At 40.7% G+C, this 14371-nt stretch overlaps 1 protein-coding gene across 2 annotated transcripts in view; it reads left to right on the top strand.

Moving 5' to 3' along the window:
* Window positions 1-14371, top strand: part of ARHGAP22 (Rho GTPase activating protein 22) — a 120744-nt gene that overhangs the window by 5277 nt on the left and 101096 nt on the right. For both annotated transcript variants that reach the window (XM_030951729.1, XM_030951728.1), the window contains exons 2-3: window positions 8148-8347; window positions 12327-12414. In XM_030951729.1, the coding sequence (XP_030807589.1) occupies window positions 8148-8347; window positions 12327-12414 (288 nt within the window). The remainder of the gene's footprint in view (window positions 1-8147; window positions 8348-12326; window positions 12415-14371) is intronic.

Genomic DNA, 14371 nt, shown 5'->3' with positions numbered 1-14371 from the left:
TGTGCCCAGACTCTGCCCAGGCCTGCACATATTTAAGTACTTAAAACTAACATGGGAGAGGGAGGGTTCTGCTGACAGTCTTTCTAACAGGTATTCCTTCCACAGAGCTTTTTTGTGCATCCTTTGTGCCCAATGAGTTGCAAATTAGCATCTAGGAAGATCTCTAAAGAGAGAAGATACTAGGTTTTTGCTGTGGTTGAAAGTTACTTGTAATATCCTTCCTCTTAAAAGCAGGTGTTAAGAATTGTTATGTTCACTAAGACTGTCATCCTGTGAACTGGTATTTAAGTTAACCTGTGGTATAAGAAATAAAGGATAAAGAAGCTGCATATGTTGTTTCTAAAGTGAGAACAGATTGTGTTGCATGGGAAGGGATTGGGTTGCTCATGATCTCTTTGGAAGAACTGTAGGCACAGGGTTACTACTTACTCCTTTGAAGAGCTCCAGTTTAGGAGGAGCCACCTTTGCTTTATTAACCAGTGATGTAACAAGTACTTATGGCTTAATAATCTGAGTACTTAGATTCAGAGTATGAATTAATGCAGAAGTAAGAATTCCTATATTTCTTCTGCCCTTGTACCCCAGATCAACCCTGGTAGTGCAGCAAGTCACTTACTCAGCTGTTGCACACAGCAGGAAGCGGGATTTTTTTGCACATTAAAAACAGGTACAACAGTGTTGAAATAGGCACACTGAGCTCTTGGTTATGCCCCAAAAAGCAGGGTAGGAATGCTGACCCTCCTGATCTTTGGATGACTGAAAGAAGAGAAATACAATGTTGTGGCTGAATTCAGGGAAGTTTATTGCTGAAAGTGGCTGGGTTTTTGTATCACTTCATCTTACAAACAGTTGGTGGTAAAAGGCCATTGGGAGAGTTTTCTTTACTCTAGATTCTATTTTTTTCAGTCCAGAATAATTTTGGAAAATTATATCCCCTGGAGTGGGGTGGACAAATTTCTTTGGTGCTCATAACATCATTTTTTAGGAACCATTGATGCTGGCAGCCACTGTCTGAGGAATGTGGCCCATGTGCTTGGCATGGCACAGGCAGTGTTTAACAAAAGCACGTGGGTGACCAGAGTGCCTCTGAGGAGCCTCAGTTTTAACACTGCAGTGGACCTATGCCTATGCTGCATCTGCAGTGTTGTAGAGCTACAGTTTTGATCAGGACTCCACAGTATTTGGTTCTGTTCAAGCTCAGGCCACAGTCCCAGTTCCAAACTGAATGTTATTGTAGTCAGCATTTTTTTGTTTGTTCCTTAATCTACTGTGACTGGGAAGATTATTAAAAATTAATAGCCATAGCCATTGGGAGGATTACAAGAGGTTGTTTCTGATTGCAGAGGGAGTTCAAGGTATTTGTTCAGACTTCCTTCTCTGACCTGATTTGACTCACTAAAACACCAGGAAGAAAAAATATCTTAGAACTTTCTACCATTCCAGTGAGCAACTTTTCTTATAAAAAGGTCTCACCTTGTCAGTATAGGAATGTAAGGCTGGGTGTATGGGCAGATGGAAAGAGCAGAATGGAAGAAGGAAGAAAGGAATAAGACTTTTCTTCTGGCAGGGGTGAGCTGTAGCTCAGTGTGGTTGTCAATGGGGTTACAAGAGCTTTGCCAGCAGCAGAGACACCCTTAGCAGTGTGGGATATGCAGATTTCTTGTCAGGTATGCAGCTCTACCCAACCAGACAGAGAACATGTACAGCTTCCTAGGGATTGTGCCAGGGTTCAGTGGGAGTGGAGAGCTGGTGCTTGGGTGTGCTGAATAACGTTGTAGTCCATAGTGTCTAACAGCTGCCATGAGCTTTAAAGCAACACATCCAATAGCTGTGGCCTAAGTGCTGAGCTGCCCCTTGAACAGATTGCAGTGGATCCAGGTGGGAGATCTCAGAGGATAGTGCGGATAAAGGGACTTTAAAATACAGTCTTTTGCTGGGAGCAGCTTCTGTGCTTGTTCATGTATTATCAAAATGGTCTGTAACTCTGGTTTTGCTATAACAAAGGATGTGGGTTATTTCACTTTACTAGATTGTAAATGGTTAGGTCAATCTGTTGCAGCAGAAAGAATTAAGTCATTATCCTTCCATCTTGGCACTTATCCATGATCTCATGCTAATGGTTTGAAAAGACTGGTGTGGCTATGTGGATTTGCAGGGCAGTTTCAAGAACAGCTGGTGGCAGGTTACCTGCAGTATTTAAGGTTTGTTCATTGACAGGTGTCAAAATCACCATACATTCCTACAACTTGAAGCAGTAATTCCAATTCTTTTGCAAATGCAAGGTTAAACTCATTTAAATAATTATTCTGTGGAGTTGAGACCTGCTGGCCTTCTTGCTGATAGTGATAGCAAATGAAGTTCAGGACTACTTTGTGCAAGAGCTGAAAGGTCTCCAGTGTGAAATGTCAACCAAAAAAGCAATGTCCCTTTACCTATATGATAGCAATGGATTGCCAAAATCCTTCACTTTTCCTGAAGTCCAACATGCCAACAATTTGTAACAATAGTTTGAAGATGAATGTCAATTGTTCTTCAGGAGAAAAGGATTAAATTATCCCACTGACTATATGTTTTGGGTTGGGTTTTTTTTTTTTTTTTGGGGTTTTTTGTTTATTTTGTTTTCTTTTGTATTGTGTGGGGTGGATTGCGTTGATTATCAAATATACTTGGGTTTTCCTTGACTTGTGGAAAGGTCCTGCATTAATGTATATCAGTTTGTGTTGCTGTATATGTGTTCTCTGATGTGACAAAGACATCACCAGCCTGTTGGCTGAAAGAAGAACAACTCAAGGGAAGGAGTTAAACATAGCATGTCACTTTGCTCTATAAATTGTTGTGAGGAGACAGGTGCAGCTTTGTTGAGCAGAAGTGATGGAGCACAAGCTGGCTCTTAGGGGAGAGTTTCTGAATGTGGCAATTGTCATCCACATCACAAAATGTGAGCAGCTACATGGCTGTGTAGCACCTTTTTGTTTCTGTAGAGATTTCTACTCTGTCTTGAGGGAGCTCAAAGCTCTTGTCAGTTCCTTATAACTGATATTCTACTAATTGCCTAAAAATATCTTGTCACCAACCACTTCAAATATTCTGCCTTTAATTCTTCACTTATTGTGTTTCAAGATGCTTAATTCTCAGATTTTACTGAGGAAGTGCCTGGGTTTTGTTTGTGATTACTGACTCTGGTATCCTAGCAATCAAATTCAAAGACTAATATGATTCTGTGATGGACACAGAAAAATCTAAACCAAATATTTTATTGCCTACAGTTCAGTGAAAGGAAATTCAGTATCTGTTTATAGGCATATTACCTGCATTTCCAGTGAATCCTTTTTATAAGGCCAAATTTGAATTAAATAAACTAACGGAGAATATAATTTATAGTATGAGAAGCCACTTCCCTTTGTGGCTAGTACTTTAAATGAAGACCATATTAGAAATAATATGTAGTGTCACAGTGTCATCAGACTGAAGGAACACCAGAGCAAAGTGCCTTTATTGTAGGACAGTTTGTTGGCCAAAATCAATTATAATGACTATATTGATTTTAGCTAACTGCCTATGAAATTTCAAAAGATTACATCTTTAATTGATATTGAATTACATTGACTTGATTGATTTCCATGTCTGGTTTAAGTACTTATGGAGTGCTCAGATCTCTAGTGGTGTTCAGAGCTGGGAGTGGGAGAGGAGAGCAGAAGAGATTGTATAATATTGCCAGGCAGGATTGAACTCAGGAAGGGGGGATGGTGTGGACAGGGAAGGGAAGTCTCTACTGTGTGTATGCTCAGGGTAGGAGGTAGATGTCATGAGAAAACAGGAATGTGGCTGTTGCTTGGAAGCAGGTCTGAGTTGCAGAGGAGCTCCTGTAGTGTTGTGTGGCCCTCTGGATAGGGATTGCTGCCTCTGTAAGGAGTGGCAGTGTGGCTCCATCCAATTTCACCCATCCATTCCTTAGGATAATCTTTGGTTTTACTTTTAGAGGCATGACAACCAAGAATGGGGTTTTGGGGGGGAGTTTATTTAGTGTAGTCTCAGGCATTTGCACAGTGAGTGTTGAGCAGCGCTTCACTGCCTTGGCTCGTATTCCTCCTCCCATCTTCATGGATATGAGAACTTCCATGTGCCAGTGTCACTTCCAGTCGTAGGAGTGATTTCGAGGTCTGTAATTCCGATTCTTGCCTTACAGAATGATTTGCCCTCCCAGAATGGCCTGACTCGTTAGTGCCACCTGTGGGTCTGCCCGCTCTGTTGTTACCTCCCTGTGCTGCACTTGTCTTGTTTTTGGGGATGGTGTGGGTTGTGGTTTGCATTTCAGTACTGCCATGCTGTGCAAATGAATCCTAACCCTTTTCCCAAGGAGAGTTTGAGCCCTTTCTATGCTGATTTCTGTTTAGAACTTAGGTGTATGACTAAATCAATAATCAGCTAATGATAATGTGAAGAGTGAAACCAACCTGTGTGGTGTTATTGAAAACACATTACTGGATCAGAACTCCAGAGCATGTAAAGTATTTGCTGAGTTGTGAATCTGATTTATTGATTTGTTTTCTTCCTGTTCTGCTGATTCCATAATTCTGTTAAATAGATAAGCACAAATAATATATTTCTACCATTAAGAATCAGGGGCTTGGTGTACTGCATTAGATTATCAAAGCAGATATTTTGATCCCAGCAACCTAAGATAGCTGCTGCTTTAAAGGCAGGCCGTGCCCATTCTGACCTCTATGCAATTATTGTATTCTGTGAAGCATACAATATAAGCATCAATGCTGTTAATAGCCATAAATAATTCCCCTTTCTAAAAATTTCTATCTGATCCATGTTGTTGACTTGCAGATGAAGTTGCTAAGTATGTCCCTACTGAAATTAACTATTACAGTCACGACCAGAAACGAAGGAAATGGGAAGCAAAGACAGCATGAAGAACTAACAATCATAGCAATTGATTGAGACATGGTGCTGCATAAAATAAGAAAAAGTTCTGCATTCTCCTGAGACTGATCATGAAAGCTCTAACTCTTGACTAAAATAAATAATTACTATGTGAGCTGTACAAATAGTATCAAAGGGGCACTGAGGGAACATACAAGGTAACATATTTGGTAACATTTCAAAGCAAGATGTTTGATGTCTTTTGTGAGGTCTGTGTCAATACAGATGGTAGGTTTCCAGTTAAATTAAACTAATTTCTGTTTAGAGTGAGAGATGAAGTAGCAGAAGGTGTATATAACTACATGCAAGTCAGGAAAATTGGAGGCTGATGGGATTTTCATGCTGAAGGTGGAGTGCTAAGGTACTTCAATGTGGAGATGACTTAGATGCTTGCTGAAGGATGGATTTTGGTATCACTAGACTAATTGGTTACCTTAATAGCCAAGATGTTGCCTAAGAACCATTATAGTGCCTTTGAAAAAGCAAATTTTTGGGATATTTATTTTTGTAATGACGTAATTTGTAACATGACTGTGGATTGGAAATTGGACAGTCTAAACCAGATTGCAGTTTGGTCATAGTTGTAAAATGGGGTCTGGGATGAGGCAGAGAGGTTTTGTCCAACTCGATTCCTCTGCAATAGGGATTTAAACATGAGCAATGAGTTTTCTTGCTGTGAAATGGGATCCTCCATGTCCTGGTGGTGAAGGGGAGGGGGCTGGGTGTTCTGGTACGTCTATCACCATCTGCCAGAGGATGCTGTGCTGCCAGTAGGGTGGATACTAAAGCCTGAGGATGTTGGCTATGTCGGGGAAAGTGGTTCTTGATATTTACAGGAATGAAAATACCTGTCTGAGAGAGCTCAGACTACAGTGAGTGAGCTTAGATAATATGCCTGGATACACTAAAGCCTGATTTTAAGTGAACTCTGTATTAAATTTTTTTTTACTATTGTTTTGGCACATAAAAATAATCAGAATGAAGGAGTACTGGGTTGGAAGAATCCAAAAGCTGCTGGTAAATTTTACTAATCTAGGACTGATGCTGTATATTAGCTCTCATTAAATTCAGCAAAGTATTTTAGGCATAAACTAAAGGAAGACTAATTCTGAAAATGCTATGATGCTGCAGCAGCACTTCTTACAAAATTTCAACTTTTAAATTAATTTTAAAGTAAAACTAAAAATAAAAATAATTTCTTATAGCACTAAATAGTTATAATTTGAAAACTAATTTCTCTTGACTGAGCCACAAGACAAAACCTCTTATTGACAGTTCTGTTGAGAGCAGCAGGATCTACCTTGGCAGTTTAGAGAAATGAGGAGAAAACAATCCATACTGCCTGTCAGACAGGGCTTTCATCAAGTCTAAAATTTAACAAAGTGGTGCATCTTCTGTCTATAAATCTGGAAGGTTGTTGGGGTCAGTATGAGTGCCTGCTGGATGGTTACAGTAGAGGTGAGTGGATCCTTAAGACAGAGTGGAAGGAGAAAGTATATGAAACTATAGAAGTGAGGATTGTATCACAGAGACTTTTTGGTAATGGGAGGGTGTGATACCATTCAGGTCTGCCCTCTGCTGATGGAAGTGTTCAGTGTGCAGATGTGCTGGTTTAGAGCCCTTTATAAAGCACAACAAGATGACCTGGCTGCCAGGTCATGAGGAAGGTCAAAGCAGATTTTATCACAGACACCAATGTGATTTTCCTCACTGGATTACAGTGAGGAGGCTCTTTAAAGATCTGACCTAAGTCTCTTATCTGCCTCTCCTTATTTTGCAGTTTGCTTCATGGAAGTGAAGAAACAGGATCAATTTTAATGTTGCAAATGTGATTTTTTTCTTAAATTTTATTCCCCAAACACTGCAACATCCTCATTATTTTTCTTTTTTTGGTGAATACTGGCAATTTCGTCCCTGTGTGGTGAGGCACCAGGAACAGAAACCAATCACATGGTAACATCAAGGCCTTGTTTAGTTCTCTGAACCCAAAAGAGGCAAAATTAGACAGTATTCTGAAAGGCAGAGGCTTGCTTTGCCCTTTCTTGTGGTGGTTTGAATTAGCTGTAGCATATCAGGGGTACCTGGATAAGAAGCTTGCCTGGTTTTATAGCTGCAACAGTTCACAGTGTTAATGTGAGATATCAGTGATGCAGATTTACTGGTACTGGCCTGTAAACTCATGCCATGTTCCAAGTGGGCAGTCATAAATTGTGCTTTAAGTTAGCTGAATGCACAAAATGGGAAGGGGCAGGATCATATTAGCACTAATGAAGGAAAAATGGCATGAAATATTAAATAACTATTATTATAAGATACTTCATAAATCCAAAGGAGGTAGAGGTGAAAATACCTATGAGGTGACCTAACCTATTCTGGAGGACTGGCTTGCTGCCTGCAAAATATAATAATTGTCTGCTCCTCCAGACTAGTTCTAAATGTCCCAAGCTTTAGTATTCTTAATGCAAGAGAGGATGAAAAAAGGGTCATAGACTTTTGTTATATTTCCTGAACTTTACCTCACTTGTTTTCTGAAACCCTTCCTCAGATTTATGTGTTGGTTTTTTCCTCTATTTTGTCTTTTAATTTTTTAATTTTGTTTTTCTGCTTCAGTGTCAGAATGCCTTGAAGAGAGAGATGACTTCAATAATTCTGGATGGCTGTGTTATCTCTATGTCTTTTGTGTGGATCACAGTCACTACTTTGATTGACAATTCTCTTTTTAAATTTTCCTCAGTTATTAATTTTTTTTCTCTCCTATGGCAGCTGGGTTCCCTGGCTAATCCCTCCAAACTGGTAGTGTGTGGAGTGAGAATATTTCTTTATACTCTCTTCTTCTCTTTGTGCCCTGTCACCATACATTGGCACATCCTCATCAGGCAGATATGCTGTTAGGAGAGAGCAATATCATAATTGCCATGCAGAGCTGGGAGGCAGTGATGATTTGCCACAAAGAATGATTGTATGAGCAGTGGAGCCTCAGTGGAGGTGTTGTGTCTCTTTAGACATCCTGGAGTGAACAGGACCAAAAAAGGTGATGTTTGTCCTGTGTTTAACTGTCATGAATTTGAATGTACACCCTGAAAAACAAATACCTGTTACAAAAAGGAAACATGTCTGTCCATATCTGAGGAGGAAGTGTGGAACAGTTATTTAGCCTCTCTGAGTGCTCTTACTATTATTTCTTTGTTTCACTTACTCTGTAATTGCCTTTTCAGCCCGGTCAAGGAGTCTGGTGATGGGTGAACAGATTGGGCCTCCCTCCAGACCATCTTCTCCAAACCCTCAGGAACGTGTGCTGAAGTGTGGCTGGCTAAAGAAACAGAGGAGCATCATGAAGAACTGGCAGCAGCGCTGGTTTGTGCTGCGTGGGGATCAGCTCTTCTATTACAAGGATGAAGAGGAAACGAAACCTCAGGTATGACTAGAGAACTGCAGGAGTCAATGGTTGTGACTCCTGTGTGATCACAGCTGTGCTTTGATTGACAGCTCATTTCAGATGTTTTCTGTCCTCACCAAAACCATTCACACTTAAGGAGGTTCAAAGGCACGAGATGCTGCAGGGAGGCTTTTCTACTACCAGACAAGTGGTGGAGCTTGGGAAAAGGTTAGAAGGTGTTTACTAACCCACTAGGGCATGCTGACCCCAGATCTTAATATGGTCAGCTGTGAGGCTGGAGTTTGACAAGAGCTGTGGAGCTGCAGATTACTGAGGCAGGAGTGATTAACCTTCTTGCTCAGCTGGGACTTGTTATCTCCCAGCTAATCCTTGTTAGCCATGAGGTGAACCAGCTGCTTAGAGCTGGCTCGTGTGCATGGAGTATGTGGGTTTGGTTACATGCTGAGAATGGGCTGTAATATGTGTTTTAGTGGGGAGGAGGGAGTGGATGTTGTGCTATGGGCCTAAGTTTACAGAGAAGATGAAGAATTTCTTATTCGTGTTTTTCTAAGGCCTGTAAAATTCTCTCAGAGCATTTGAGCTAAGGTCTTTCCTGTTGCTGAAGTAGATTATGCATCATAATTCACGTAGTCATTGTTTTGACTGCCAGGCCTTTAACCAGAGTCATTGAACAGAGGGAACATAATTGAATGAGCCAGACAATGTCCCTGTGCTGCTGGCTCCTGATGAGTCAGTACAGGCATTACAGAGTGACAGTCAGCCTGTGTAATATCATCACCATCCACACACTCATTATAGACAATTATTAAACTGCTTGATGCAGCTGCCTGCTTGACTGTCACACATAAATTTCATTGTAGAGTGAGAATGGAAATTAATATTCCCCTGTGGGCCTGACATAAATACGGTAGATGAATGAGGATGTTGACTGCATCTTATATCTTGCACTCTCCTGATCAGGGATTTGGTCCATAATTATGGAAAGTCTGCTGTGTAAGGGCTACAGAGATTTGAACTTGATGATGTAAGTTGATTACTCAGGATGCTTCCAGCAACAGATGGATTTTGCACTTTCAAGCCAGGCACCTTATCTTCATATGCAATGCATGTGGGAGAGCTGGGCACTTCTGAACCGTGTCAGTGAACATGATGAGGAAGAAATGGCCTCAGGCAGTTGTAAATGGTCTCTTTAACCCTGGCCCTTTTTGGGCACAGGGTTACATTTATCACTGTGGGAAGATATTCTGTATAGGATGATACAGGACGATGTTCTGACTATTCTTGTAGGAGTTGCAAATTAGGATTTGCATCTGACTCCAGCCAGGACTGTATGAATCCTACAGGAGAGGTGTACTTATGGGACTTATAGACAGCTGTTGCTTGGGATTCTCTGGAATAAAGGGGCAATGGCACAGATGTGCCCACACACCTTACAAAGGCAGCTGAGACCCATTGTTGTAGGGAGATTTTTATATAGGTCATGCAGATATTTTCTCCTATTGTTATTGATATTAATCCCTAATTTTCTTCAGCCCTAAAGGTACTCATGCCTAATTTAAGTATTTTTGTTTTATTTATTAAGTATGGCCTTTAAGCTTGTATGTAAAAACTAAATCAATAGTTTCACTGAAATTCCCATTGATCTTCCACCTACTTGATTATTTATACATACTCTGGAAGAGAGTTGTGCTCTTGTTGTTTACCTGATAAAGTCAAATGAGATTTATGGCATAATGTGTCAAAAGAGGAACATGAAACAACTTCTTTTTCTTCATGGATGTTGCATTGCCTATTTTTATGAAAACCTGCATTTTCAGATTCTTAGAGGAAACTGTAGGTATTCTTCCTTTAACAATATTGCTGAAAAAGTGGAATTGAAATCTAATGGCAGGAGAATCACACAGGCTTTCTGGAGTGGGGAGGAATTTTTCTGTTGTCTTAATGGATTGAGTACTGTTGAAGGTACTCAATTTTTATTTGTGTGCCACATGACAGTTGCAGTTGCACATCCCACTCCATCAGAGACCAAAGGTTAGAGGGTGGATCTGCAGCCATTGCTTTTCTGCAGCCGTTGCTTTTCTGCAGAGTTTTCTTTTTTTTTGCCCCGTGAGGACGAGGGGAGGACTGACCTGCAAAGAGTTTTTGATGCTCCTACTGACTCTGTCAATATGTTTGTGTTTTTAAAGGAGCTTTGGGCTTGTTTCTATTCCCAGAAAAGGAGAGAGCATACACCCCTCCCCAGTTTCCAGGGAAAAAGAAGCACTGTGAAGCTAATTCATTAACCCTTCCTTCAGTATTGACTGGACATGATGAAAGGCTTTAACACATCTGCAGTTGGCTTGAATTTTGCACTTTAGAAAACTGCAGAATTTTCTAGAATGTGTTCTGGCCACTGGACTTTAAGGATGATGTTTTATACAATACTTTTTGATGCCATTTGAAATTCAGATGCATTTGCATTTTTGTCATTTTGCCTTTCCTATGTTTTCCTGTTATCAATGGAATGTCTTCAGTTTATCTTCTAATTTCAGTGAACCACAGAGTCAAATTGCAGGGCAACAGGATTGGGAGGTAAGAGTGATGAAGGCTTATCCTGTTATGCTAACTTATTTTATCTCAATTTTAAATCTTACGACCATTCTTGAGAAACCACTCAGCATGGACTTTAAGTGCCCTCCTCCACAGTGTCCTTCCACAACTTTACCCTTACATTGGCTGGGGGACAGGAGTTGAGCCTTGACCCTGTTGAACAAGGCATTTGTAGGAGGATGCATTCCTGAGGAGCAAAGCTGTGGAAGTTATACTGAATAGTGACAATGCAAAGTAACACATCTGGCTTCGCTGTTTACAGAGAAGATTACAAAGCTCTTATGATGAGTTGTGTTCTGTTAATTGAAATTCTGGATTGTCTCATGAGACACTGATTGTATTACTCCACTGTATGTGGATCTGGAAGCTGACAAATAGCATAACTGGAATTTGTTTTGATTACCAATGTTATGACGGTCCAGTGTGTCTTGGATTTGGTTGTTGCCAGATCAGTAAACATACATAGCTACATTCTCATCAACCAGAGATGTGTGTGATAAACCTGACTGAAACAACTTTCTTCATTTTCTGTTCGTCAAGAAGAGATGCTTTAGAGGTTGATTGCATTCCAGGGCAGTTCAGTGCAGGAGTGGGAACTGCTGATTACCTTCTTCATGGCTTAACTCCTGAGAGTCCCAGAGTCTGTCTGATTGTTTATATGTCCTGAAGAATGTTAGCTGGCAACTCGTTAAATTATCAGAGACTAAGTGCTTTTTTCACTCAGGTTACTGGAGAAGAGCTTCCCGTGATGCTTTTTTCAGCTTTTCCATAGATTAAGAGGATTTTGTTCACTTTGAAGATACTATGTCACCAGCTACACAGAGTTCCCAAACTGGAATACATTGTGTTAATTATGCTTGGGCTCAAAGTGGAAATGAAGCAGAATACTGGCAGCATTTGAACTTGGGAAGTAAAGGGGCTGTTTTTTTTTTCTAGGGAAGCTACAGTATTTTGGATTAAAAGGTAGCCCATTGTCTTTCAAACCTGATTTAGCTGCTCTCTTCAAGTATTTCCCTGGGAACTTCTGTGTACTGAGCATCTCTGGAAAATCAGCCATTGTATTCAAATGCATGCTGCAAACAGAAATTCAAGGGTGTAGGAGGAGTAGATGTAATGTGAGATGAAACTCTTGCAAGGGATAATTAGGTATGGAAACCAAGGAGAATCATTTCTGCATGCTCAGAGTAGTGTTATTCCAGAGGAAGCAGCCTTAACCAGCAGTGTCCAGTGTGAGAGAAAGGACAATGAAGCAGGTGGATGACCAGCTCAAATATTTTCTTGCTCAGAACTGTGGAAAGTTGTTGGGATCAGTAGATGAGCAGGACTTGAGTTTCCTATGCATTTTATCACCTTTTCCTTACCCTTTTAGTGGCCTTTCCCTTTTCACTAATGTTTGTGTCCATTACAGGGTTTGATACTACTGCAAGGAAGTCAGGTGAACGAGCTGCCACCTAATCCTGATGAACCAGGGAAACATCTGTTTGAAATTACTCCAGGTATGCCAGCATTTTTTTGTGCTTTCATTACAACATCACATCACTCCCATCCGGTAATTGAGTTGTATTGATCACTCCTGAATGTTCTGATACACTGGCAGGATTATCCAGTGAGACTGGGAAAAGGGACTTGACTACATGGTGTTCTTTGTTCTGGATAAAAGTGCTGCTGTGGTGCCTCATGTTTATTGTACAGTAGTTGAGATGCATCATGATCCTTGACTTTCCTGTTTGGAGAGGCTCTTTTCTTGGAGCGTTGTGTGGTCTCTCTATGGATGCCTTCTTCTGGTTGTTGCAGGAGAAACAGGCACAGAACACTGCACAGAACTTAAGGAAAAGTGGTATCTGGATGCAATTTCTTCCATGTATACTAATTATTTTGGGAAGTGGGTGGGAGTGCAGACAAAAAGCTTCAAAACACTTTTGGATAAAAGGTTTAAGAAAATAAATGGCCTAGCATGGAAGTGAGGTTGAAATTTTTTCAGGTAGAAAATCTAATGATCTGTCACTGTAGGATTAATGTAAAACTTTTGCAGTCGTTTTAGGTCCCATATTAACGCTTCCTGGGGACAAAGTTGATATCTCCAGGAGAGATTTAGAATTTAGTTCCCTATTGCAGGAGCAATTTGATTCAGTTCTGATTGTATTTGGGAGTATTTGTATTGTATTTGTGTTCAAACCCTGCACATAGGTTGTCTGCAAAATGAGGATGTTTTCCCTAACTTATGCAGCTAAATCTCGTTTGTAGCAAACTTAGTTGCTACATGGATAGTAAATATTGAAAACCACTATAAATAGCCAGTCAATACAGAATGTGATTGACACAGACGTCACTGGAGAACGTGGCCCGAAGAGTTCCCCATTTTGTTCACAGCACATTTATTCTGTGCTGGTTTTGGCATTAATGCCTTTTCCTTTTTTTCATGTGTTCTGAAATGACCGTGTTCTGCGTGGCTGCCAGCCTGCAGAACACCCACGTAGTGAACAGCTCTGAAACAGATGCCAGATAGGAAGGGCAGCACAAATGATCTTGCAGGACCCAGATCTTTATTTCCCATCGCTGCCCATCTTTCCCTGTGTTGGATGTATGGCCATGATCACATTTCTGCCTAATTGTGTTTCATTTATCCCACTATAAGCTAGGACTCTACAGTTTCTATAGCAATGGTAAGATTTTTTTTTTAATCTATCTTAGCTAAGTTGGAGATTTTGTGAATACAGGCACATTCAATAGCTCTAAGTATAGATTAGGGTTTTACTGTGCTAGTAAGCATCAGAGCTTTAACTAATAAAACTAAGAATGGAGTGTAACATTCCTGAAGTGTACCTATAGCTGATACCAGTTTATCTGGCAAAGAGAAGAGGCTGAGATCTGAGAAATGTCCAAAGAGTTCCAAAGTCTGTGGTACCAGTTATCTCCAAAACCCTATTCTGTGATTGATAGCTAAGGCATTCAGCGTCCTTGTTGTGCAGCTGTTGCTGTGATCTTGCCACCTTTCCTGTGCTGCAGGCTGTGTTAAGTTTGGCTGTGAGAGCTGTTCCCTCCAAGGGCAGGGACTGGAGTGACAGCATGTCCTGTGCTGTAACAGAGCCTGTATTGATTTTCTGCTGAGTAACAAGAACTAATGATGGGCATTGTGTATTATTCATGTTTCATCAAGTTCATTTCTGAGCTGTATAGGGCAGCTGGGAGAAGGGTTAACTAGGGACATGAGAGGCTGCAGAACAGTACTACAGTCAAACCAGGGTTAGTTCTGGTGACAGGACTTCCTGAAATATATTCTCTATATTCCTTTTTGAGGAAACTGTGTAAATTTCTGGAGCCTTTTGAATCCACTCATGCTTCCCTTCATCATAGAAGTTCAAAGTGGAACGGTGGGGTAAGCTGTGGGTGCAAGTTGCTCTCATACTCCAGTGCACATTAGCCGGTGGTGGGGGATGTTTTTGTAAAGTTATG

Source organism: Camarhynchus parvulus, chromosome 6 (assembly GCF_901933205.1).
Source record: "Camarhynchus parvulus chromosome 6, STF_HiC, whole genome shotgun sequence".
Lineage (NCBI taxonomy): Eukaryota > Metazoa > Chordata > Aves > Passeriformes > Thraupidae > Camarhynchus > Camarhynchus parvulus.
The sequence above is the reverse complement of the archived record's forward strand: the minus strand, read 5'-3'. Positions and strand labels throughout refer to the sequence as shown.